Genomic DNA, 23,025 nt, shown 5'->3' on the forward strand with positions numbered 1-23,025 from the left:
AATCGAAAGGACTGAGAAAATTTCCACCCAGGTCTCTGAAGCTCAAGTTCCTGTTAAATTTAGGAATTAAAGAACTTCAGTATGGAAAGTAGACAACATGGACTGGCACGGTAGTGGTAATAGTCGGGATTATGTTTTGTTTTAGTTTAATAAGTCCAAATCATGGTAGTTAACCTTAGAAAAATTCTTTACTACAATACTATTCTTCTTCCTCTTTTTCTAGCCACTCTTCATATGCCGCTACCATAATGGGCAACTCACTGACGCATGCCGTTCATCGCGGCTCAACTGCTTTCAGTAACAACAGCAACAACCATACTGGCAAATCACGCGCTTCCACTACACCACGAAATCAAAAGTCACGCTATCACGCCACACTCTGCGACGATGGTGACGTCGGCGCGCCACAACGCAAAGCCAAGACATTACCGGCACGTCACAGCCGTCGGCGTAGTGAGCACACGACCGATGACATTCACGGTCATGGACGTTGTAAAACGCCGCCAGCTTCGGCGCCGCCGAATGGTGAGACATCGCGCATGCTCTTTCTACTCTATCTGATACATCGCACCTGGAACGTGGTGGTGGAGACGGTGGATACGCGCAGTAAAAGGTGAGTATGCGCGCTAGCACGGAAATTTTTTGAGGTGTGCACTGTGTTGAGCTTTCGTTTCATTTTGTTAATTTCTTTCGTAGATCGCGACGCAGCGCACCTGCTTCGGAAGGTCATACGCTCACGCGACCGCGTTCCTCGCATGTGTACACGGAACGCGAGCTCAGCTGTTCGAATAGTGATGGTGACTGTTCTATACACATCACAGATTTGGATGAAGCTGAGGTGGCTTCATCTTTTTGCTGCTCGCAATATTCATATTGTAGTTGTAGCTACTGTTTTGATACGAATCAGAATGTTTACAATTCTATTGGTGGTGGGGAGGACGAGTGTTCGCTGGATTCGATTTGTGAGCGTACTGTATCCAAGTGTGGCAGGTGAGTCAAACACGAGAAATTCTGTGCAACATTTCATTTAGCTTTTGTGTTGTAAGCACGTCTTTTACAGTGATTCTAAAACTGTTTGAAAAGTAAAGTTCAAATTTTGTGTATACATTGCTATTCAAACTATTATAGATCTATCTACCGACCTTCACAATGTGAGCGTGTCTCGGCTATAAGCCAAGACTTATACCGAAGCCTGATCGTTGTTTTCAAACGCCTAAAAGCATGCCATGTTTAAGAGCCTAATGATCGCTAAAAATAAATCAAGTTTTATATGTTTTAAACTCACATTTTATTATTAAGCCTACACTAGCACCCATTATGGGTTATCACTAATAAATAAATTATGGTTTGTATAGCTAATTTCTAACTATAATATGCGTATATCTCGGTCGGTAAACAAATATTCCAAAACGTCTGCGTAGTCGTTGAAAAAGTGTCGTTAAATCTAACGATCCTGGCAGCCTTGAATAAACACTTGATAACGGTGAGTTCGTTACAGTTCCTGTATATTGATTTTGTGCGGGAGAAGCTGGAGCACTACCTGCTGCCGTGCAGGAACATGTCGCAGGTGACTGCGCTTGATAAGACGGTACTGTTTCAAGATTTGTAGTAGGATAGGATACAGAAGCTGGAGCTTGGTAAACTTGACTCCGATCAGGAGCTGTATATGGTAAATCTGCAGGCGCAGAAGCACATGGTGTAGGTTCCGGAGTTTCGTAAGGAACAGGCGCTGGAGCGGGTACTGGATCACTAGCTATATAAGGGCATGGAGCTGGTTGTGGTACTTCATATGGAGCTGGAGCTGCGACTAGCACTGGATCTGGACTAACATAAGGCGCAGGAGCGGGAGCAGGAGCTGAAAAACTGTACGCACTCGGTTGTAGTGTGTCACATGGAGCTGAGGAAGGAGCAGGCTCTGGGTACGTTGCTGGTTGTTGAGCTTCGTAAGGACCAGGAGCAGGAGCTGGAGCAGGTACTGAATCACTTGGTGTATAAGAGCATGGAGCTGGTTGCTGTACTTCATATGGAGTTGGAGCTGGGGCTGCGACTGGCGCTGGAGGTTGACTAACATAAGGCGCTGGAGCAGGAGCTGCATAACTGTAAGGACTCGGTTGTTGAATTTCACATGGAGCTAAAGCTGGTGCAGGCTCTGAGTATGTTGCGGAAGAAGAAGCAGGTGCTGGTGCTGCATAATTTTGAGTCTGCTCTACAGCAGCGTAAGGTGCAGGTGCAGCATTTGCTTCTGAATAAACGTTGACAGCTGTTTGTTGTACCTCTGCATCCGCACAAGGTAGAGCTGGTGCCCCGAAATTTTGGTTTGAGTCTGCATAAGGTGATGGCGCTGGAGCTGCTGCTGGTGATGAATAAGCAATTGGGGACGACTGTGGTGCTGCGTATGGTGCTGGCACTGCACAATGAACACTTACTGGAGGAGAGGCAACATAACTTTGTGTCTGTTCTGGGGCAGCATATGGTACTGGATCGGGAACGGCTGCAGCTGCTACATAAGATGGTTGTTGTACTTCACTGACATCTAGGGCTGGACTTGGAATTACATATGGCGCAGGATTTGGTTCAATTGCAGCACATGGCAAAGGTGCAGGAGCAGGTGCTGCTTCCGCATAAGGACATGGAGCTGGTTGTTGCAAATCATAAGAAGGCGGTATCGAGACTGGACTGGAAATAGGATAAACTGTCTGTACCGGTGCTGTTTGTTCTGATCCATATGGAGCTGGAATCGAGTCCTGTGCTACATAAGGAGCAGGAGCTTGGGCTATTACAGGGTAGCTTTGCGTTTGGTCAAGTGTTGAATAAGGCGCTGGTGCTGGAGCAGGAGCCGGGTCTGCAGAGCAAGGTGCTTCATAAGGAGGTGAAACTGGTACCTGTAATGCATAAGGAGCAGGAGCTGGAGCTGGTACAGCATAATTTGCACTTGGGTCAATTGCTGTACAAGGTGCTGGTGCTGTTTGCTGTGCCTCATATTGAGTTGCAACTGGATCTTGTACTGCTGGGGCGATATAATTTTGACTCTGATCAATATAAGGTAACGATGCGGGAGCAGGACTTGGTGATGCGTAAGGGCATGGTGGGGGCTGTTGTGCTTCATATGGAGCTGGTGCTGAGTCCTGTGCAACATAGGGAGCAGGGTTCTGTGCTACATAAGGAGCAGGGGCCGGTGCTGATGCGACGTAGCTTTGACTCTGATCAATGGCAGTACAAGGAGTTGATACTGCAGCAGGTTCTGGCACCACGTTGGGACATGGAACTAGTTGCTGTACTTCATATGGTGATGGAGCTGTTTCTGCAACTGGATATGATTTCGAAACTTCTACAGGTAATGCATAGCTCTGAGCTGCATATGGTACCGGTGCTAAATCTGGTGCTCCAGTTGCATAAGGACAAGATTCTGGTACTGGTACAGAAAGAGCAGGGCCAACGTAATTTTGACTTTGATCAAGAGCAGCATAAGGTGCCGCGATTGGAACAGGAGCTGGAGCACTAGCTTGATAACTTTTACTCTGGTCTGCAGCATTATAAAGTGAAGCATCGGAAGCAGAACTTGTGCAAGGAGCTGGTTGTGGTGCGTCATAAGTAGATGCTACTGGAATTGTATCTGGAGCACCATAAGGCACAGAAACTGGAGCTGGTACAATATAATTTTCACTTTGATCTTGAACAGCATAAGGCGAAGGATCTGGTTGGGAGTAGGTTGAGTATGAAGATGACGCAATATACGAGGTCGAAATCGGTCCCTGATCCGAAGCAATATAACCTTCAGATGTTGGTGAGGTAAACGAATATTCTTCACCTGTTAATGATGTAGACTTTAATGTTGGCGCACAGGGTCCTTCGCTGATAACTTTCCAGTCTATGGAGAGATAAAAAATTTCAGAAAATGAATTATGATTACCGGAAAGATATTTAAATATATTTACGTCGTTTAGTTGCACAAATCAGCTGGTTGACGAGACAGGCATTGGGCACGGTACGCGTAGGTCCACCTGGAACTTGCTGAGCACAAACAGGCTTAAACAAGGCTGGACAGACTATTTCATGACAATTCAGTAAACAGTTGTCTAAATCTGTTTTAATGGGAACTACAAGAAAATATAATTTTAATTAAACTGATATAAATATTAAAGGATTATAATGAAAAACTTACCTCGCTGTCCAAGATAAATTTGCTTGTAAATATAAGCATTCAGTCTACATTCGTTTTCGAAGTAAAGATATGCTACACCATTCGTGGCACACACGGGTAAACCACCTTCGGCACATATCGGTGTATAGAGCGCCGTTGCGAAGGAAGTGATCAGGCTCCCAACAAATAATATTAACCACATATTTATGTTTTAAAGCTGTAGTAAAGTGAATTCTTCAATAGTCGTAATTTAAATATACTAAATTTTTCAGGGTCGCTCGCTTTATATACTTAATTTTATTGTGGTCCAATGTAAATTTAAAATTTTGGACCTCACCAGCAACGGACCTGCTTATCATCAATTTATGTGCTTTTGGTCCAGCGGACCAATCTAACTGTCAGTGGTCCGTCCGTGTTCACAAAGTTTGGCAAAGTGCGTTCTTCAGTCATTAGACAGAATTGAGCGCTTATCACTGAAGCTTACGCAAAACCGGCGGTCTTCAATTGCACGTACGTGTTTTCCGCACGCCGGTAGTCATATTTACTAGTCGCATATTGTACACAAATTGCATTGTTAATGAAATTGTTGTTGCCGTTGTGCCAAGAGCTCGAGGTTAGCTTGTTTAATACAAAACATACAACAGCTTACGTAACGGGGTCTCGGTCTTGAATAAAAAAAATATACGCAGTTGAAGAAATTATCTGGTTTTCTTGAATAGTATGAATCATACCCGTACACTATTTTAATTATATAACCATAAGTGAAACATTCTACATTTGTTCGAAGGTTGAAAAATGTTCTCGACTTTATGGAGGCAGTTTAGGTGATTCCCAGAACAAGTTTTTCCATATGCAGGATTGATCTCGAACCTACCGTATTGAAACCTTTTCTCGGGAAGGTTTGCATTTTATAAGTACATATATTGGTTTCTACCACTTCAAGATTTTGAATACACGACCCACCAGATATCAGGTAGTGGTAAAATACCTTAGATTTTGGCGGCCCATTTTTTATAATACTTACATATTGAGCTGTTTGATGTCAATGAGGATTATCAAAATCTCTACTTTATGGTTGATAAATACAAAGACTTTATATTCTTTGAGCCTCGTGAGCTATGACCATCAAAGCCTACACTCGTCTATAAGTCAAAGACCTAAGCGGTTTCACGCGGCAGAAACACATTATGGTCTAGCTTATTTTCTGCTTTTTTAGCCAGACTATTTTGGTCTTAATGATTGTTTAAACAACTGAGACTCGTCAGAATATAGAAAAAGTCTGGATGGCTTTTGTGGAAACGGAGAAAATATTAAGAGATTCCATTTGGAAATGGTTCATGTTGTGTACTCTCTGCAATACTTAAATGTAGATTTAACTATTAAGTGACTATAAATCGGATTGTTTTTATTCAAGAATGTGAACGCGATCGCAAACTTACAACGATCGCAGTGAGTGTGATCATACCAGTGGCTACAAAACTGTAAAGCTTAATTCATCATCATAGACACGAACCATATTGTGTTGCCTAATGCAGAGCTTTCCCTGATTAAACGTTGAGCCATACAAAACAAGTTTCAATTGCAATGACTTAGAAATTTTCTTATGTATTAAAAAATTAATTAATTCGAAAATATTCATAATTTTTCATTTAATGTGAGATATAGACCAATAAGTCCCTTTTCTGAAGTCGTTATATGCCTCCATATATTCTATGATATCATATGGAAAATTTTGTGTTCCAAAGAGTTTATAATTTTTTGAAAAATGTTAATGAAGAGTTTAAAATGAAAATTGCAACCACTAATTGCCTTAATTTGATGAATATGGATTGTTGCTCGATAGGGTGTGGGCTTTATTTGTCGACTAAAACAACGAACTTAAAAAACATACAGAGAAACCTCCGTCAAGATCGTAATGAAATTGTCTCACACGGAATAATAAATAAAATAAATAGTTCTTTAGGCTCACAGACGTTTATCAGGTATATTCATATGGTATTCCAAGGGACAACTATTAATAAGAAGCGAAAGTACTAAACCAATCAATCAAAGGATGAACACTGAACGACTTAATATTTTTAGTACAACATCGAAAAGTATATTCAAGCCGAGCTCAAGTCGTATGCTTCCGGAAATTGAATTAAAAAGAGATGTTGCATTTAATGAAACTGATGTCTTTTAATTCAGTAAAGTATAACTTTTTTCATGGACTAAGAGAAATACAAAAGAAGTATTGTTTAAGTTTTAATTGGATTTATTTATTGATGTCTTCGACACCTACTTTTAATATTTTATCGTCATTGATAGTATTTAACAGCACTGGAATAGGGGGGAAGAATAGGAGCAGGTGCGGGTGCTGGGGCCGGCGCTGAGTAAGATGGTGGTGCATAAGGGGCTGGAGCCTGTGCTGGTGCAGCATATGATGGCAGAGCAGGAGCTGGGGCTGCATATGCGGCAGGAGCAGGTGCAGGAGCTGCGTAAGGAGAAACGGGAGCCGGAGCTGGTGGAGCGTATGGCAGTTGAACAGGGTCAGGGAAAGCATAAGGCGCTGGAGCTGGAGCCGGGGCTGCATAAGCGGCAGGTGCGGGTGCAGGAGCTGCGTAAGGAGAAACGGGAGCCGGAACTGGTGGAGCGTATGGCAGTTGCACAGGGTCAGGAGCAGCATAAGGCGCTGGAGCTGGAGCCGGGGCTGCATAAGCGGCAGGAGAGGCTGCGTAAGGAGAAACTGGAACCGGAGCTGGAGCAGCGTAGGACGGCTGAACAGGTTCAGGAGCAGCATAAGGCGCTGGAGCTGGCGCCGCATAAGCGGCAGGAGCGGGTGCAGGAGCTGTGTAAGAAGTAGGAGCTGGAAGTAGAATTGGAGGTGCATAAGGTACAGGCGCAGGCGCTGGAGCTGCGTAAGGCGAGACAGATGGTGTTGATGCTAGATAAGTAGGTAGGATTGGTGATATACTTTGGCTAGGTGCTGCATAAAAGGATACTGGCGCAGGTGCTGGAATTAGTTCGGGAGGAATAAATGGTTGCAGAGCTGGAGCTGGGGCTGTATAAGTGGCAGGAGCAGGAGCTGGTGCTGATGCATAAGGGCATGGTGGTAGTATTGGTACTGGATCTGGTTGTGCGTAAGTTGCTGGTGGGAGCACTGGAGCAGCGTAAGCAACTGGAGCTGGTGCAGGTGCTGCGTAAACATCTACAACTGGTGCTGGAGCTGGTGCTGTAGCATATGGGCATGGTGGAAGAACTGGAGCTGGGTCAGCAGGAGCTAATGGTGCGTATGCAACTGGAGCTGGTGCCGGTGCTGCGTAAGCATCCAAAACTGGTGCAGGGGCGGCTGCATATGGACATGGTGCTGGAGCAGGAACTGATTCTGGCTGGGCTACGTAAGCAGCTGGAGCCGGCACTGGTGGTAAGTAGGCGTCTGTAGCAGGTGGTGGTGGAGCATATGCATCTGGAGTTGGAGCTGGAGCTGCTGCGTAAGGACATGCAGGTGCTGCCGGAACGGGTTCTGGTGCAGCATAAGGGACTGGAGCGGGGGCGAGAGGTGCATAATCAATTGGAGCTGGAGCAGGTGCTGCATAAGCAACGGGGGCTGGAGCCGCACAAGGAGATGCCACAGCAATTTCCGGAGCTACAAATGCTGGTGGAGTATAAGCAACTGGAGCTGGAGCAGGTGCTGCATACGTATCTGGAACCGGTGCCACTCCATAAGGATAAGCAGGTGCAGGTACTGGTTCTGGTGCTGCATAAGTATCAATAGGCGCTGGTGGTGCATAAGCAACTGGAGCTGGAGCCGGAGCCGGAGCCGGAGCCGCATAAGCATCTGGAGCTGGTGCTGGCGCTACCGCATAAGGACATGGCAGAGGAGCAGGCGCTAATTCTGGTGGTGCATAAGGAGCGGGAGCAGGTGCTGGTGCTGCATATGCATCTGGAACCGGCGCAGGGGCAGCTGCATAAGAACAAGGAGATGGCACAGGAACTGGATCTGGTGCTGAGTACGCAACTGGAGCTGGAGCCGGCGCTGGTGCATAAGGTAATGGTTCAGGAAGTACAGCAGGAGCCGCCGCATAAGGACATGGTGGTTGTAATGCTACTGCTACTGGGGATTCGTAGGTAGCTGGAACAGGTGCTGGCGCTGCATAAGATGTTGGTGCTGGTGCGGGTGCCGAATATTGATATGAAGGTAGTAGTGCTGACGGATCTGGAGATGGTATAGGACTCAGATAGCGTGGCAACGCAGCTGGTTGTATGTTAAAGATGCCCGCATTAACGGATGCAACGAATACACCAATTAAAATTATGAACCGCATTTTCAATTTAACTTATTTATTACTTAAGCAATTGATGTACTTTACTGTGTAGTCGTTTTGTTTTACTAATAAACTGGCGGCCGTGAACCTTTTATACCCAATTTTATGGCAAAGACCCATGATGTTTAGTGGAGCAATAACCCTTATCAGGTTATGTGCCTTCGCTACATGGGTACAATCTTTCTACTGCCTATCGTAGGTGGTTTAGTGCAGTCGACTTAGCACGCGGAGACGTTGGTTTTGAACGGGTCCATTGTACGTGCTTCATGACTCTTAGAATTCGCTTACTATCTGCTTTGGTACCACATTCTTCGGCGCTGAGCAAATAAATAACTGTTTTTGTTTTGAAACATATGTATGAATGAAATGTTTAAGCTTTATGCTTACCAATATAAATCTGCCATAAAACGTGTTTCTTGGTTTCTATGGTAATAATATATAATATATTAATTTTTTTTTCAGGTGAGTGCACGAATTATTCAACTATTTCTACACGAAAATTTAATAAACCATAATTAAAATGGTAAGTTCTTTGATATACTATTAGTTGACTACAGGCGTCATAACTCGCTTTGAATTTGCCTCTGGTCGCAGACACCTCTCGAGAACTTCGTACAAAAATCCATACAGTCTGTGGAGATGTCTTCAAACTTCATGATACGTACATTCTCAAAGAGATTGTTCTTTGGTTGATTTTTATATTACCTTACACAATATTTCTATCTAATAATTTAAGGTTCATTGTGGGTTTTTCGCCTATGGTTCGGCAGAAGGTTTCGAGTTTATTCATTTAGCGGTTTAATTAATTCCTTTACATAGGGACTTAGAGCTTTCCCATATTACGTATATTATGCTTTGCTGATTTTGAAATATCTAATTCGACTAGCTGGGTTTTCTAAAAATGTGAAGACGATTTCTGAATCGATCTCACAAGAAGTTTGGTGGACATTCATCCTAAGAGTCTGTGTAATGAACTGATCGCATAATATTGATCCGCCGCGGTACCTAAAACACGGAAGAATGTTAGATCAAAGTTGATCATATTACTGAAATAGCTAAACGAGTGATTTAGACTTCGATTCACCACCATTTCCCTCATCAAATATTTGGTTATGATTCCTTATGGAACTACCCGTTGAGCAAAATTAACAAATTGATTAAACTCTTAAGGCCTCCAATGAGAATCCATTTGTTGCTTATCTTTTTCAAACGAATGTTTCAACAATTCAATCATCCTGATTTCAACTATTAAGACCAGGAAACCATTCCTGTTGTGGATCTGATGTAAAGAAGTCAGTAAAGAATTGCTTAACATTCATTTAAGAACAGACCGTTCCTGTCGGTTCAAGTATATAGATATTCTTCAAACTGATTTTATAAGAATGTTAGATTACCATGAGCGTAGTTGAGATGCTAGTCTAATATAGAAATTTCTTCTTTCCTGTAATGGAGCTTATAATATTGATTCACATTGGAACTTAATAAGAGTCATGATAATGTCAAGATACTTAAAATAATAAAAGTTTTAAAAATATTAGTGAAGAATCGACCTTATTATTGTTATGACTCCTAGAGTCTGAGGCCTCGAGAAGTAATATTCAACTGAGACTATATTTAGAGTTTAAGTTTATATATTTCTATTGGCACTGAATGAAATCTTAAGCTTACTGTTCAACGAATTTATTGTGCCCCGTATCATTGAAAATTGATATTACAATTATGTAGTAATAAATACTGCATTGCTGGGTGATTAGTTTAAGTATATTATATTGGAAATCGAAGAAGTTTTTAAAGCTGTCTTTCGAGGGAAATAAAAAAAATAAGTATATATATATTCTTTATTTAATTTAACTTTATTAACATTTCTATATATTTAAGGAATAACTAATATATGTATATACAATTTCAATGGGTCAGGGAATCTTACAGCTACTTACACACACTCATACAAGAATCACATTCATAATTAATTAAGTCGAAATTTCTATTGGCTTATTTAGTCAACTATTAATATGCCGAACCTGGGCCCTTCGAACCCTTATATTCAATGAGTGTATAGGTAGGCTGATAATAGAATGGAGCAATAGACTGTAAGCCGTTCTTTGTAACCAATGGGTTATTATCAATCCATTGCGCAATAAATGAAGCGAGATCTGGCGCATATTGCCCAGAACTCTCTTGAGGTGCTCCAATGATGGCAGGAATATCATATTTCAACGATGCAATTCCGGATTGCGGAGCATTTGATGAGCATGTACATGCAGGCGCCGATGCAGGTGCGTAAGCTGTTGTTGGCGAATAATTAAGGGGATCTGATGCTGGAGCGGGTAATGGATATTGCGCAGCGTAGGGATTTACTGAGGGCACTACATCTGCAGTAGGGGCTGAGTATGTGCTCAAATCAGTGGATGGTGCTTGATATTGTGGTGGACTCGGATAGGCGTACGAATCTTGAGCAGGTACAGAATTTTGATCGGAGGGTGCATATGGATCTGGTGCCGTATATTGATCTGGGGCTGAGCAAGGAGTTGGGGCTGGCGCACTGTAGGGAGCTGGTGCCGCTGCGGCTGGGTAGGGGTTAACAGCCGGATAAGATTCTGAAATTGCAGGTTGACTGGGTGCGGCATAAGAATCTGCGACTGGATCAGCGGAGGGCGCAGGGTATTGACTTGATGATGAGCAAGAGGATGGAGTTGCTACTGCATATTGACTCGGATTTTCATAAGCAGATGGTGCCGGTGCTGGTGCAGAATAAGACGCTGGACTCGGCGCGGGAGCCACAGGGGCAGATGAGGCATATGCAGATGGAGATGGCTGATAGGCGTTCTGATATGCTGATGGGGCTGGAGCAGTTTCGGATGCAGAGCAAGGTAATGGAGTAGATTCGTAATTAGCTGGGGCTGGTGCTGTTACAGGAGCTGCGTAATCTAACGGTGGTAGTGCCGGTGATGGGGCGTAAGAATCTACTGCAGGTAAAGTAGCATATTCCGGTGCTGATTCTTGCACGTAAGAAGCTTGGCAAGCGCTTGGCGCCGGCTGCGGAGCTGCAACATAATCAGATGGTGGATAAGCAAATGGCGCCGGATCTACGCCGGTGGCTAAGTAAGAACTAGCACCAGGTGGTGAATAAGAGTCAGGTGCCGCTGGTGGTGAGTAAGACGGCGGAGCAGCTTGTAAAGTTTGGCTTGGAGCGGTATAAGGATCTTGTGCTGGTGCGGCGTAAGCAGTTGGTGTAGGAACAGGGGCTGGTGCCAATGCTGTGTAATCGGCAGGGCATGCTTGAGGCGCCGGAGCATCATAGCTTGTCGTTGGGGCGGATTCAACTGGAGCTGCTGGTGGATAATATGTTGCTGGTGGTGTTGCCGTTGGTGTATATGCGGGTTTGGGCTCATAACTCGGTGCGGCGGCCGGTGCGAGGACAGGTGTTGTAGCTGGTGCTAATGGCGGAATAGCATCAATGCCGAAAGCTGCAAACAAGCCCTGTTCGGGTGCTGAAGTTTCCGGACAAGCACCATTGGCAATGATGACCCATTCTGTAAGATATATTAATGAAAATTATTATTATTGGCTAACTCTGGGTAGTATTTGGAGAATTTTTTGCTGCTTACGTTGTCTCGTATCACAAATCAACTGATTCACTAGGCAGGCATTGGATACCGTTTGCGTGAAACCTCCAGGCACTTGCTGTGCACAAACTGGCTGGAATAACGCTGGACATATAATACCACCACAGTTGGAAAAGCATTCCACGAGGTCCACCTTAGTAGGACCTATAAAGAAGATTTGAAATGAAGCACTCAAAATATATTAGAAAGTAATACTCACTTGGTCGTCCAGCAAAAAGCTCTTTATAGCTGAAAACATTCAATTTACATTCGTTCTCGAAGTAAATGAATTCAAAGCCACTCTTCGCACACACCGGCTCACCACCATCTGGACAGAGAGGCGTATCGAACGCGTTTTGTGCGCTTGCAACTAGGATGTTGAACAAAAGTATTCGCCACATTTTCGCAGTAATTGATCAACTGACCGAACGTTTATTGTGTTTTACTGCATAACTGAAGGTCGCATGCCTTATATACTCGTGATGCAATTAAGTGGTCTGCAAAAAAATGCTTACTCTTTCACTAATTCAGCTATCATTCTATGTGCTTCTTAAGCATTTAAGCAATCTGGGCGCACCATTAAGCCAAAGCAATGAAGTTTTGTCCAAATATGTGTGTCATTAACTGTAGTCTCGGCGTTTAACGGTATTGCGCGGTGCATGTTTTGACGGCGTTCTGCAGCTGCAACTACGTGTCTCTAGACGCATTTGCAAAAAATTAAAAAAAAAATAATGATAAAAAATACTACAGACAATTGTGAAATACTCATGCTCGGCTTATAAAGTTATCAATTTCACACAATTTATTTTTTATTTACAAAAGCTGTGCATCAGTTCAAGCTATCAGTATATGTATTTATTTCATTCATATTTTCATCAACAAATCATTATCACTCTTTGCTTTTGCGATTTTTGCTTGCTTATGTCTGACATTTCATTGTCAACACTTTGTTGTTAATTGCTTGTTAATTGTTTAATCTCTTTGGAAATAAATATAGGTGAATGGCAAGTTGGTGTAATGATAATTATGTATGGAATTGATTGTTGTTGTTGAACGTGTGTAACTGAGCTATTGGAAATATTTACTTTTGTAATATGCTATTTTGATATATGCTATATGTAAACTATATATTAGGTTGGCATAATATCTCCCTTCCACTTTTTTGCTCTTTATTCAATGCTTTAAAAAAGGGTTACAGTGATCGGATTTAGTTTCGTCCGATGATCTGTTTCCATCTAGACGGCAACTTCATAATATCCCCCTCGTAGAAGCCCCCTCTTTATTTGCGAAGAACTCGGACAACCACTTTTCACAAGTCTCTTTTGAGTTCAACTATACACCACCAAGGGCGTTCGGCATGGACAGGAACAAGTGGTAATCACTTGGCGCTATGTCCGGGCTATATGGTGGATGCGATAAAACCTTCCATTCGAGCTCCCGTAGCATCTGACGAGTCATCAACGAAGTGTGCGGCCTGGGGTTGTTCTGGTGAACACTATACCCTCCCTATTGGCCAATTCTGGATGCTTCTGGTCAATCGCCTGCGTCAAGCGGTCCTGTTGATCGCAGTAGATAGTAGAATTAGAGGTCTGACCATATGATAGCAGCTCAGCACAACAACAACAGCTCATAGTGGATGATTCTCTTCCAATCCCATCAAACACATAGCAAAACCTTCCTGACATCATCGGCCTTCGACCACGACCGTTTTCGCTTGATATTGTCGTATGTGATCCATTTTTCGTCGCCAGTCACCATCCGCCTCAAAAAATGGGTCGAGTTCGTTCCGTTTCAACAGCATATCACAGACGTTGATACGGTCCAGAAGGTTTTTTTTGCGTCACATCATACGTCGCCCAAACAGCACGCTTTTTTTGTGTATCCAGCCTTCTGCAGATGGTTTAAAATGGTTTGGTGACTAACTCCCATCTCCTGGTCGATGTTACGAGATGCTACATGCCGGTCTAACTCGATGTTTTCCATGATTTGATCGGATTTGTCTTTAACGAAAGAAAACTTTAAAATATCGCCAATTTCGGCGTTAGTGAACTTCATGTTTACACGTCCATAGCGTAGTTTTGAAGGTTATATCAAGACCTTTCAAAAATATATAGTATTGCCAGATACGAGCGCTTTATACATAGCCGTGAAATTAAAAAGGGGGAAGGGAAATATTTGCCAATCTAATATAAGAAATTGATGTCCCATGTTCCATCTCGGAACTATGAGAAAATGTATACATACATATGTTTGAAGATAAATAACTCAAATCCTCGAAAATATTCAAGCTTCTATGAGACCTTCGACAATATAAGGACACTGAAATACATGTTCTGTTACCAATGCATTATTTAACTCTGTTTTCCATAAATTCTTATTACTATATTATCTACAGTAAGTTGAATTAGATTATTCTCCGAAAACTAGTGATCTTACCACCTTTTGCTGGGACTTAAAAATTATCATCGGATTTGTATTTATTATATATTTATTACCACTGAATATATTTGCAAGTCTTCAAGTATTGAGTTTTATACTTATATTTTAAGGTTATTTTAACGAATTCCTCAATTCTTCGCTTAAACCCCGACCAACCTCAATTAATTAAACCCAACTCTTCCTCATGTCTGTCAATCATCACTTAAGCAGATCAACAGCACATCATGTGACATTTTTGTTGTAAGCAGTCACCTCGACTCAAAAGTGTCATTGTACATTTGCACGCTCCATGCGCTCGTTAATTATACACACTCTCGCTAAGAAAACTTCAACGCACTCACTTTGACGGAGTTACCTCAATCCGTGCTTGTGCTCATTTTTCCGAAGAAATTTGTTATTGAATTAAGTAAATTGACAAGCGACAGGTGTAAGAGCCGGCGAGAGTGTGCGAGAGCGCGGTTGAGTAGTCGAGAGTCTCATAGTTTTACGAAATGTAGCCGATCCAACACTAAATCTTGGGTTTACACAGTATTTATTTTTGACAACCAGCTTGTGATCATGCTGAGCGCAGGTGTAGCGGCGACAACATGCCGTTGTGAGTGCACCAAAACACAGGTGTCAGAGAGCGCGCGAATTAGAGAGTGAGAATGCGCTGAAATGAGCGGCTTGTTGACCAATACGACGCTGTGAAAACATAAACAAACGGCAAGAGAGCAGCAAGCTTGTTAGGAGTTCTTCTTGTTAACTGATCTAAGCCAAGTTTGATCTGCTAGCGCTGCACGCTTTTCAGTTGTGTTTTAGCGGCGTTTCGAGTAGTACGTGTTTTGCGCTTGAATCGGTTATAATTTTAAAACGTATGTGTTTAAGTTCGAGTTGGAAAATTCCTGATTTCCCTAAACCTGGAAAGCTCTTTAGTACAGTACTAAGAACATCGGCTACAAATGTACTCGTATATAGTGCTGATGTGTTTCAATTATGTGGTCATCCAAGGGAATGATAAAACAAAAATATAAATATGAAAATCATAAATGTGAAAAATAGCGGATATTAATTTTCAGAAGGGAAAAATACTACTGATTACAGATGCGTAAATATTAATTACTAAATATTAATGCCAATATTATGAAAAATGTTCAAAAATTACAATAAATATGAGAAAAATAACAAAGGAGTGTGGCAATATAAATAAAAATAGTGATTTTATAAGAAAGTACTAACTAATCATAACATAAAAATTGGATGCCTTATCTAAACAAAAAAATAACCGAATAGTGTTCAAGCGGAAGTAATTTCATGTGCATAAACGAAAAATTGTGAATCTATAATTATTAAATTTATTTAATTAAATAATTTTGAATAAAAACAAAATTAATTGAATTCAATTACGTGCAAAATTAAGAAACATCATATTCGTTTTCAAATGCTAAAGGCGGTTAACTGTTGTACGAAGTCTTAAGGTCTTCGAAAATATAAATTCGCGGCTGTGAAGGTAATTATAATCTAAGAAATTTATAAATAATAATAATTTAAATAAACAAATATATCTCTAATACCTGGTAGATAATATCTAGAAATAGAAATTATAAAAAATAGAAATATAAAAAATATTTCGTTTTTGAAGACGAAATTAATATATTTTGGTCACAAAATTAATATCTTAAAATATTTATATCTATTATCTTATATATATCTTATATATCTTAAGATACATTTATTCACGGGTCTGTTTTTTTAAACCACGGATTTGTCTTCTTTATAACAACAAAAATTCATCTTGATTAGACCCAATTGACTTTATTCTGTGCACACTCAGCTCATAACCTCTGATTTTCAGCCTTTGTTTTGAAGAAACCAACAATCAACCAACCCCTTATTATTGGCTTTGATTGTTTTGTTGTTTTTGAAATCTCAGTTCTAATGTTTTAAGTTATCCTCTTAAAACAGGATCTCAAAAGAGACTACGGTAGACATTATTATGGAGAACGAGAAATTCAGCATTTTCTTTAAAGTTTAACTTAAAAACTAGCGTCCCATTCATCCCAATAAATCTGCAAACCATTATTAGGAATTCTAAATGCAACCCTATCGGTATATAGCTTAAACTTCGCTTTGGATTCATAAAATTTGCTTTATAAAAGTCCTGAGCTCTTTGACTCGTCGATGATATTAAGGCAAGACCTTTCTGATCTTTAAGTCTTAAAACTAACGGTATTAACGGCACTGGCTATCGATCATTTGCTTTAAATTTTCTTATTACAAATGCTACAAAACTGGTTTTGCGGCACGTCTATAAATACATATATAGAGAAGGGTTCTAGATCTATTTGTTCCAAAGATTATGAGCGGAGATGAATTATCTCATGTAGGGAAACTCCGTATTTTGAAAAGATATATGTATACTGCTCCTGAATTCAGAATATTCATGCCGCATTTGAAAAGACATGTGTGAATTGAAAAGATAAAGCTGTTGTCTACATACTATAATAACAGTACATTGCTTTCTGATTTTCTACGATCTAGACCTATTGTTCAGCGATCTTTGAAAGTATCATTCTGTTAACTATTCTGTCTAACACTTGACCTCAGCTATTTAATTAGTATTTAATTACTATTTATAAGGCATTTTAATTTACTTTTAAATTATTCTTATAAGCAATCCTTTCATGAAAGGTAAAGCCTACTTTCGTATATTGATTTCTGACAGTGCCGTTAGTTTCCATTAAACATTAAAAGGTAAAAAGAAACTGGTTAGCACCACTTTGATGCGTAAATTGGCATACTCAGACTGCCGCACGATGATGATGAGTTGACCTCCATTATGCACACACACAGATACATATGTATGTATGTATGTAACCAACAAAATATAAGGTATTATAACACATTCGATTACACACCCAATGCACATTTTCACCAATTAAACGCGATTGACAGCGCGAAGAAGAGAAAAAAGTAAATAAATTAAACAAAATAAATAAAATAAAATATAAAAAATGCGAGAATGTTTGCCAGTTTTATAGCCTACGGAAATTATCTAACTCGAGCGATGCGAAATGTGAAACGTGTATTACGAGAATGCATTTACCCGCTAGACACATATTTATTTTGTGTGTGTGTGTATTTGTTGGCTGATGCATGCAATCGATTAGAATTGCTTAGTGCCAAAAGACGGAAAAAGTCAGGAAAACAAGAACAGTAATCAAAAATCTCGTCATCGATTACGCGATGCTACTGTCATTTCCGAGCACAAATACATAGATATAGTATATGTATACATAGGTATGCATGTATATATGTGAATGTATCTGTGTCTACATACATACAACCTTGCATATATGGTTTCATATGTGCTAATATATTTATTGAATAAAATCGGAAAATCACTCAGCAGCTTAACATTCACCGCAAGCCATACTCACACACTCATATATACATATATACAAACATTCACTCACATACACACATACATGCATGTGATCTACCCAGAAGTGAAGGCAGAAGCCGAAGAGCTGCACACTTCTTGTTCAACTTGACTGTAGATTGGCTTCGAACCGGCCTATTCGTTGCATTCACTGCATTCTAACGGTAAAACGAGTACAACTTTTCTTATAACGAACTGAACAAAAAAAAAGTTGTTACTCGCTCGCTGACTAACTAACTGCGCGACGTTGGTGCATTGCATTAGTTTCATTTGCAACAACAACAACAAAAACAAAAAAGCAAACACTAGGAAGACGTACCGAGATTGGCTGTAAGATTTGTAGAAAGAAGAAGCGAAAAAATTCTGAAAGTAGCTATAGAGTAAAGCAATTTATTTCCACTTACCGCATACATAAATTCAGGCACATAAATATTACAAATACATACATAAAAGTGCATATGAAAGCAGCTTTAGAACGTTGCACAAGCATACGCGTACAGAAAACAACAACAAAAGCGTTAGAAAAAACGGCGAATATGCTGGAGAGCATATTAATAGCAACAATAAATTCTGTATAGACCCGGCGGCAACAACAACAACAGCAGTAGCTGCAGCAGCAATCAATATTGCAGCGTTCGTAGTAGCAGCAAGTTGCTAATGCCGCGAGCTTGCAACGCCCAGCGTACAGCACAGCAGCCAATTGTTAGAACACAAATGCAATAATAACAACAACAGCAGCAAAGACAGTAACAACAACAATAACAATAACAACAATCAATGTTACTAACAACAACAATGACAGTAGCAGCAGCAACAGCAGTAGGAACAGTGCCAGTGACAGTGACAGCCGCCACTGACAATAACAAATTACTGTGTAAACGCGAATGTTTGGCCCATTTTTTACTTAAACTATGCCACGAACCACTAAGTTTTTCGGCCAAATGCTCGCGTTGCTCTAAGATTTGACCAGCGCTGCTGACAGCGTAGGTAATTGGCAACAAAAAATCTGCGCTGACAGACTTCCAAGTGATTTTATTGCCTACCAGTGTCCTGATTTCTTCTGTCAGCCGAATAAATTCCACCGCTGAAAAGTAAGAAATGCTGCCCAAAAGAAGCCAACAGCAATAATCAAATATTTAAGCCGAAAAAGCAAAGTAGCAATCAACAACAGCAGCTTATTTGCAAATCCAGCAGCGTTCTAAACAGCTTGCCTGGTGCTTTAGCTGTCAGCTGCGGTCGAAATTGGAGCAATCTCACACGCCAGTCAATTGCTTTGCTCTCATTAATTGATGCTCCATTTTTGGTGTTCACTCCTCTTCGACTTATTTTTCGCAGACATTTGCATGCCACTGTTCTATTTATCAACCACTTGCATGATCTCCGCTGCAGCTTGTCCGGTTTTTAGGTTATATTAAAAGGATGTATTGATTTTTCTCACACTAAATTATCTGAGAAGTGCCACGGATGTGTGATCTATATAAAATACATTCTGACTTGAAGACCGGTAAAGTCACTTCGACTTATAAGAGTCACTGTTCACTAGTACGACTTGCACTTTATATAGACCAGTTTCGTCATATAAATGAGACTTTGGCTTTCTAAGGAACCTATTTGATTGAAAGAAGTCGCTTTATCAGTTGGTTTGTATGGCTTAAATTTCTTTCCAGATCTGATATTTTCAGATATTGTTGGTTTTGCTGCTGTAATAACAAAAATGTTCCCCCAAATTAATTTGAAGAATGCTTCTGAGTTACTAGTTCTCATTCGGGTATAAAATCGTGTCCGTTTCGGTTCTAGTACCGTCATATGACCTGATATTAGTTTCGATATTTATCTGACGAGAGATTTAGATCCTTTACCGGCTTATTCCAAAAAAGAGCAAATTTTGGCAAGAGCGCTTTCATGTAAAGTTCCAAGAAGGACGTTGGTTTAAACACCAGTGATTCGAACTGGCAAAGAAACTTCAACATTTCAGTTGAAAATTCAACATTTGAGTTGAAAATTCAACATTTGAGTTGAAAATTCAACATTTGAGTTGAAAATCTTCAAACTTTGGAGCTGAAGCACAAGCATACGCTGTACAAACCATAGTTTCTTCTGAGTCTACATAATTTTCTTACGAATTTTGTGTTCGTTCAACCAAAGAGCGTTTATTCACCTCTCCACATTCTCCTTGGAAGCTTACATTACAAATTCAGCAAACTAATTTGCTTTCTAAATTTTGGCGAAATTCGTGGTAAATAAAATAATTTTCGCTAATTTCGAATTTGCAGTTTAAACGGTAAAATCGTGGCATTCATGCCACAGCCACAACCATCAGTCATTCCAACCAAGCAGCAGACACAAAATATTCATCAAGTTATCCCATCAAATCAACTACTGCAGCAGTCCACAGCTGTGACAGCAGCAACTGTGCTATTTATTTGGTTTCCTTCCTCTATTGTTGTTGTTCAACTACCTTGGTGACTTAATGATGCAGTTGGTTGATACCAATGTTGTTTGCTATTGTTGTTGTTGTGCTATTAGCTGTCACCGCTACGTAACTTTACGCGCCGTCGCAGTATAAACTATAACCTGCTCCCAAATCCAACTTTCCATAGTGAGCAATTAAGACGCAGTGCGAAGGTTTCGAGAATTGTTTTTGCAATTCTTCTGCTGCTCTTATTTCTTGTTGCTGTTGTTGTTGGCTCTTTTAATTGCTCTTGGTGACACGCTTTCGGCAGCGCGTCATTAACATCAATTAAAAAATTCAGTTGTAGTCAATTAAATTTTTGGCTAAAAAAAACAAATGACAAATTTCGTTAGTATTCAAGGGAATAAAACAGCTGAAGAAAAAGCGTGAATAAAGACAGTCTTCAATTAATATAAATACTAGCAATTTGGATTACACTAATTTCCAAGGGTATAGTTCTATAAAATTATGATTTCGTCTATATCTTTGTATTTCATAGTGTTGAAGAGAATATTGCTAGCAATTTTCCGAAATACAGTGGAACTTCCATAACTCGAATCACCATAATCCACAAAAAAACTTCGAGTTAGAGAGAATTCCGAGTTACGGAAGGTAATTTGTATGAAATTTGACATCTATTGCCAATTCAAGACATCGAGTTATGGAGAACTTCGAGTTATGGAAGTTTAACTGTATTCCTTTTTCTATTTCTGGTATGCCTCTCTTCTATATGATCCTAATATTGTGGTTATTTAATATCATCTTATAAGGATGATCTTAATTCGGAATAGGCATATACGAGAGCTTCCCTCAGTAGTTTATGATTTACTTCCATGGAGAGAGATATTTATGGTAGAGGATATTTATTGAGATCTATAGACTAAATAGGTATCGTTAAAGCTTTTCCGAAAGCTCATATACCAAAATACTTAATACATACTAGATGAAGTGACCAAAGTCTGAAAAGCAGTAAGTTCCAATCAGTTTTTTAAACTTCCTGTGTTGTAAGTGTCGATAGTAGTGAAAGCTCTACAAAAGCTTGATATAACTAAAGCTTTTCGCTTTCGACAATAAATAGGTGAAAATAATCGACAATTTTGACAAGTGAGAGCGAGCGTGGAAGAACTGACTGAGGTCTTGTAAAATATATACATATAAAGTAAAGCTTTTCCACTTGAAATATATATTTTTTGAATTATCATGTGGATCAAACACAAAAATAATGATTCAATAAACCACAGTGCTGACTTAGAAACCTGATTTCTTGTATTACCGACAAAGAAACCTCATTAAGAATAATTGCACCATACATTTTACTAAATTTTTCATACTTGTTTATCGAAATTGAAAAAAATAAATAAGCTCAAGCACACTTCTACAAAAGCTTAACAACACTCAGCTTCCCTCAGCTTAGCACAATTTCTTGGCAATAAAATTTTAGTGCTCCATAAAATCATGCCATAAATTAACTGCACAACTTCATTGAGTAAAATAAGTACAAACACAAAAATACAGAAAAAAAGAAACAACTACAAACAACAACTATTTGAAAAGATCAACATTTTCCAGCGCTTGAAGAAAGCAAATGTGTTGCAGCAGGCGGCCACCGACTGCAGCGCGCAGAGCGTAGAGTGCGGGGCGTCAACAAAACACCACCCAAATTATATGCTTTATGCACAATAAAAAGTCATTGCCAAGGTAGAGTCGAATTACATACTTTAAATAATAATACTCGCACTCATAAATTTGAAAACTGAAATGCACATTCCTGTCGCTGCGGCAAGCGCGTGTTTACCGGTGCAACGGTGTCAGTACCTAACTCTAAACGCTCGAACATACTCGTGCGCCATGGCCAATTAAGTTGGGGAAAAATGGACTGGTGGGCAGTTAGCGCTGAATGCTTGTGAAGCGTGTTGAGTTATGTGGCGCAAAGTGAGTGAATGAGCTGGTGAGCTTGAGAGTGATTGTGAATGTGTGTCTAAGATGATTGAATGAGGCTTTTTAGCTTGCGGCTCTATACTGAACTGAGTTGAGCTTATACTAATTTCAATAATAACGGTAGATGCTTGCTTTTGTTTGTGTTAAAGTCAAATACTGTTGCTGTCATTATTGTTGTATGAGATTAGGAAAAAGTAGTATGACAGAAAATGTATTATACAGTTATTAACAATAACAATGGTTTTTTAAAGCTTGGAAGATTTCGGTAGAGTGATTTATTAGATCATTTCTAAATTTCATTCATTTTTTTTCGAATATATGGCTCTAAGATTTTCGAGTTTGAGAGTAATACTGTTCAATGTTTACTCTTTTAGTGTCGCGTGTGTGCTCCTTGAGTGTAAATAACATTTTTAAAAGGTCATTAGTTTGTCAAGACGCATATCTAGTTTTAGATATTGTCGAAGATTTTTTTTTTGGACTCTCGGAGAAATCTGTATACATTCCTTCGAAAATTAAAATAATTGTATTTTTCGTAATCGAAATAGATCTTTTTATTTATGAAAATCTATGTTTAACAAATAATTTTTTACACAGCTTGGTTTTTCGCTTATAATACCTATAGCATGTGCAATTCTCAACCGAGTTATACGTTACTCGTCAATGAAAATTGCTAAACTGACGTCACTGAAAATTTTTGAGAGCACTTTTTCCGTCAAATTGAGTGT

General features: G+C 40.0%; 3 protein-coding genes across 4 annotated transcripts in view; 1 reads left to right on the forward strand and 2 right to left on the reverse strand.

The window, feature by feature from the left end:
- The window catches only part of LOC105211215 (uncharacterized), a 121,802-nt gene that overhangs the window by 24,487 nt on the left and 74,290 nt on the right, over positions 1-23,025 (forward strand). The window contains exons 2-3 of one of the 2 annotated variants that reach the window (XM_054232817.1): positions 224-613; positions 697-990. In XM_054232817.1, coding sequence (XP_054088792.1) covers positions 249-613; positions 697-990 — 659 coding nt within the window. In that variant the 5' untranslated portion in view covers positions 224-248. Of the gene's footprint in view, positions 1-223; positions 614-696; positions 991-15,266; positions 15,979-23,025 lie in introns of those variants that run through there. The other variant, XM_054232818.1, reaches the window with a different exon arrangement.
- LOC128922430 (uncharacterized) lies at positions 1,287-4,385 on the reverse strand. Its single transcript, XM_054232820.1, has 3 exons — positions 4,163-4,385; positions 3,936-4,097; positions 1,287-3,868 (listed from the first exon to the last, which is right to left on the reverse strand). Exons 1-3 carry the CDS (start codon positions 4,341-4,343, stop codon positions 1,356-1,358), a joined length of 2,856 nt encoding a protein of 951 aa, XP_054088795.1. The 5' UTR covers positions 4,344-4,385; the 3' UTR covers positions 1,287-1,355.
- Positions 6,379-12,494, reverse strand: LOC114803864 (uncharacterized). The gene is made up of 4 exons (XM_029039620.2): positions 12,271-12,494; positions 12,054-12,215; positions 10,467-11,978; positions 6,379-8,456 (listed from the first exon to the last, which is right to left on the reverse strand). The coding sequence occupies exons 1-4, from the start codon at positions 12,449-12,451 to the stop codon at positions 6,439-6,441; spliced, it is 3,873 nt and encodes a 1,290-aa protein (XP_028895453.2). The 5' UTR covers positions 12,452-12,494; the 3' UTR covers positions 6,379-6,438.

Source organism: Zeugodacus cucurbitae, chromosome 6 (assembly GCF_028554725.1).
Source record: "Zeugodacus cucurbitae isolate PBARC_wt_2022May chromosome 6, idZeuCucr1.2, whole genome shotgun sequence".
Taxonomy (NCBI): domain Eukaryota; kingdom Metazoa; phylum Arthropoda; class Insecta; order Diptera; family Tephritidae; genus Zeugodacus; species Zeugodacus cucurbitae.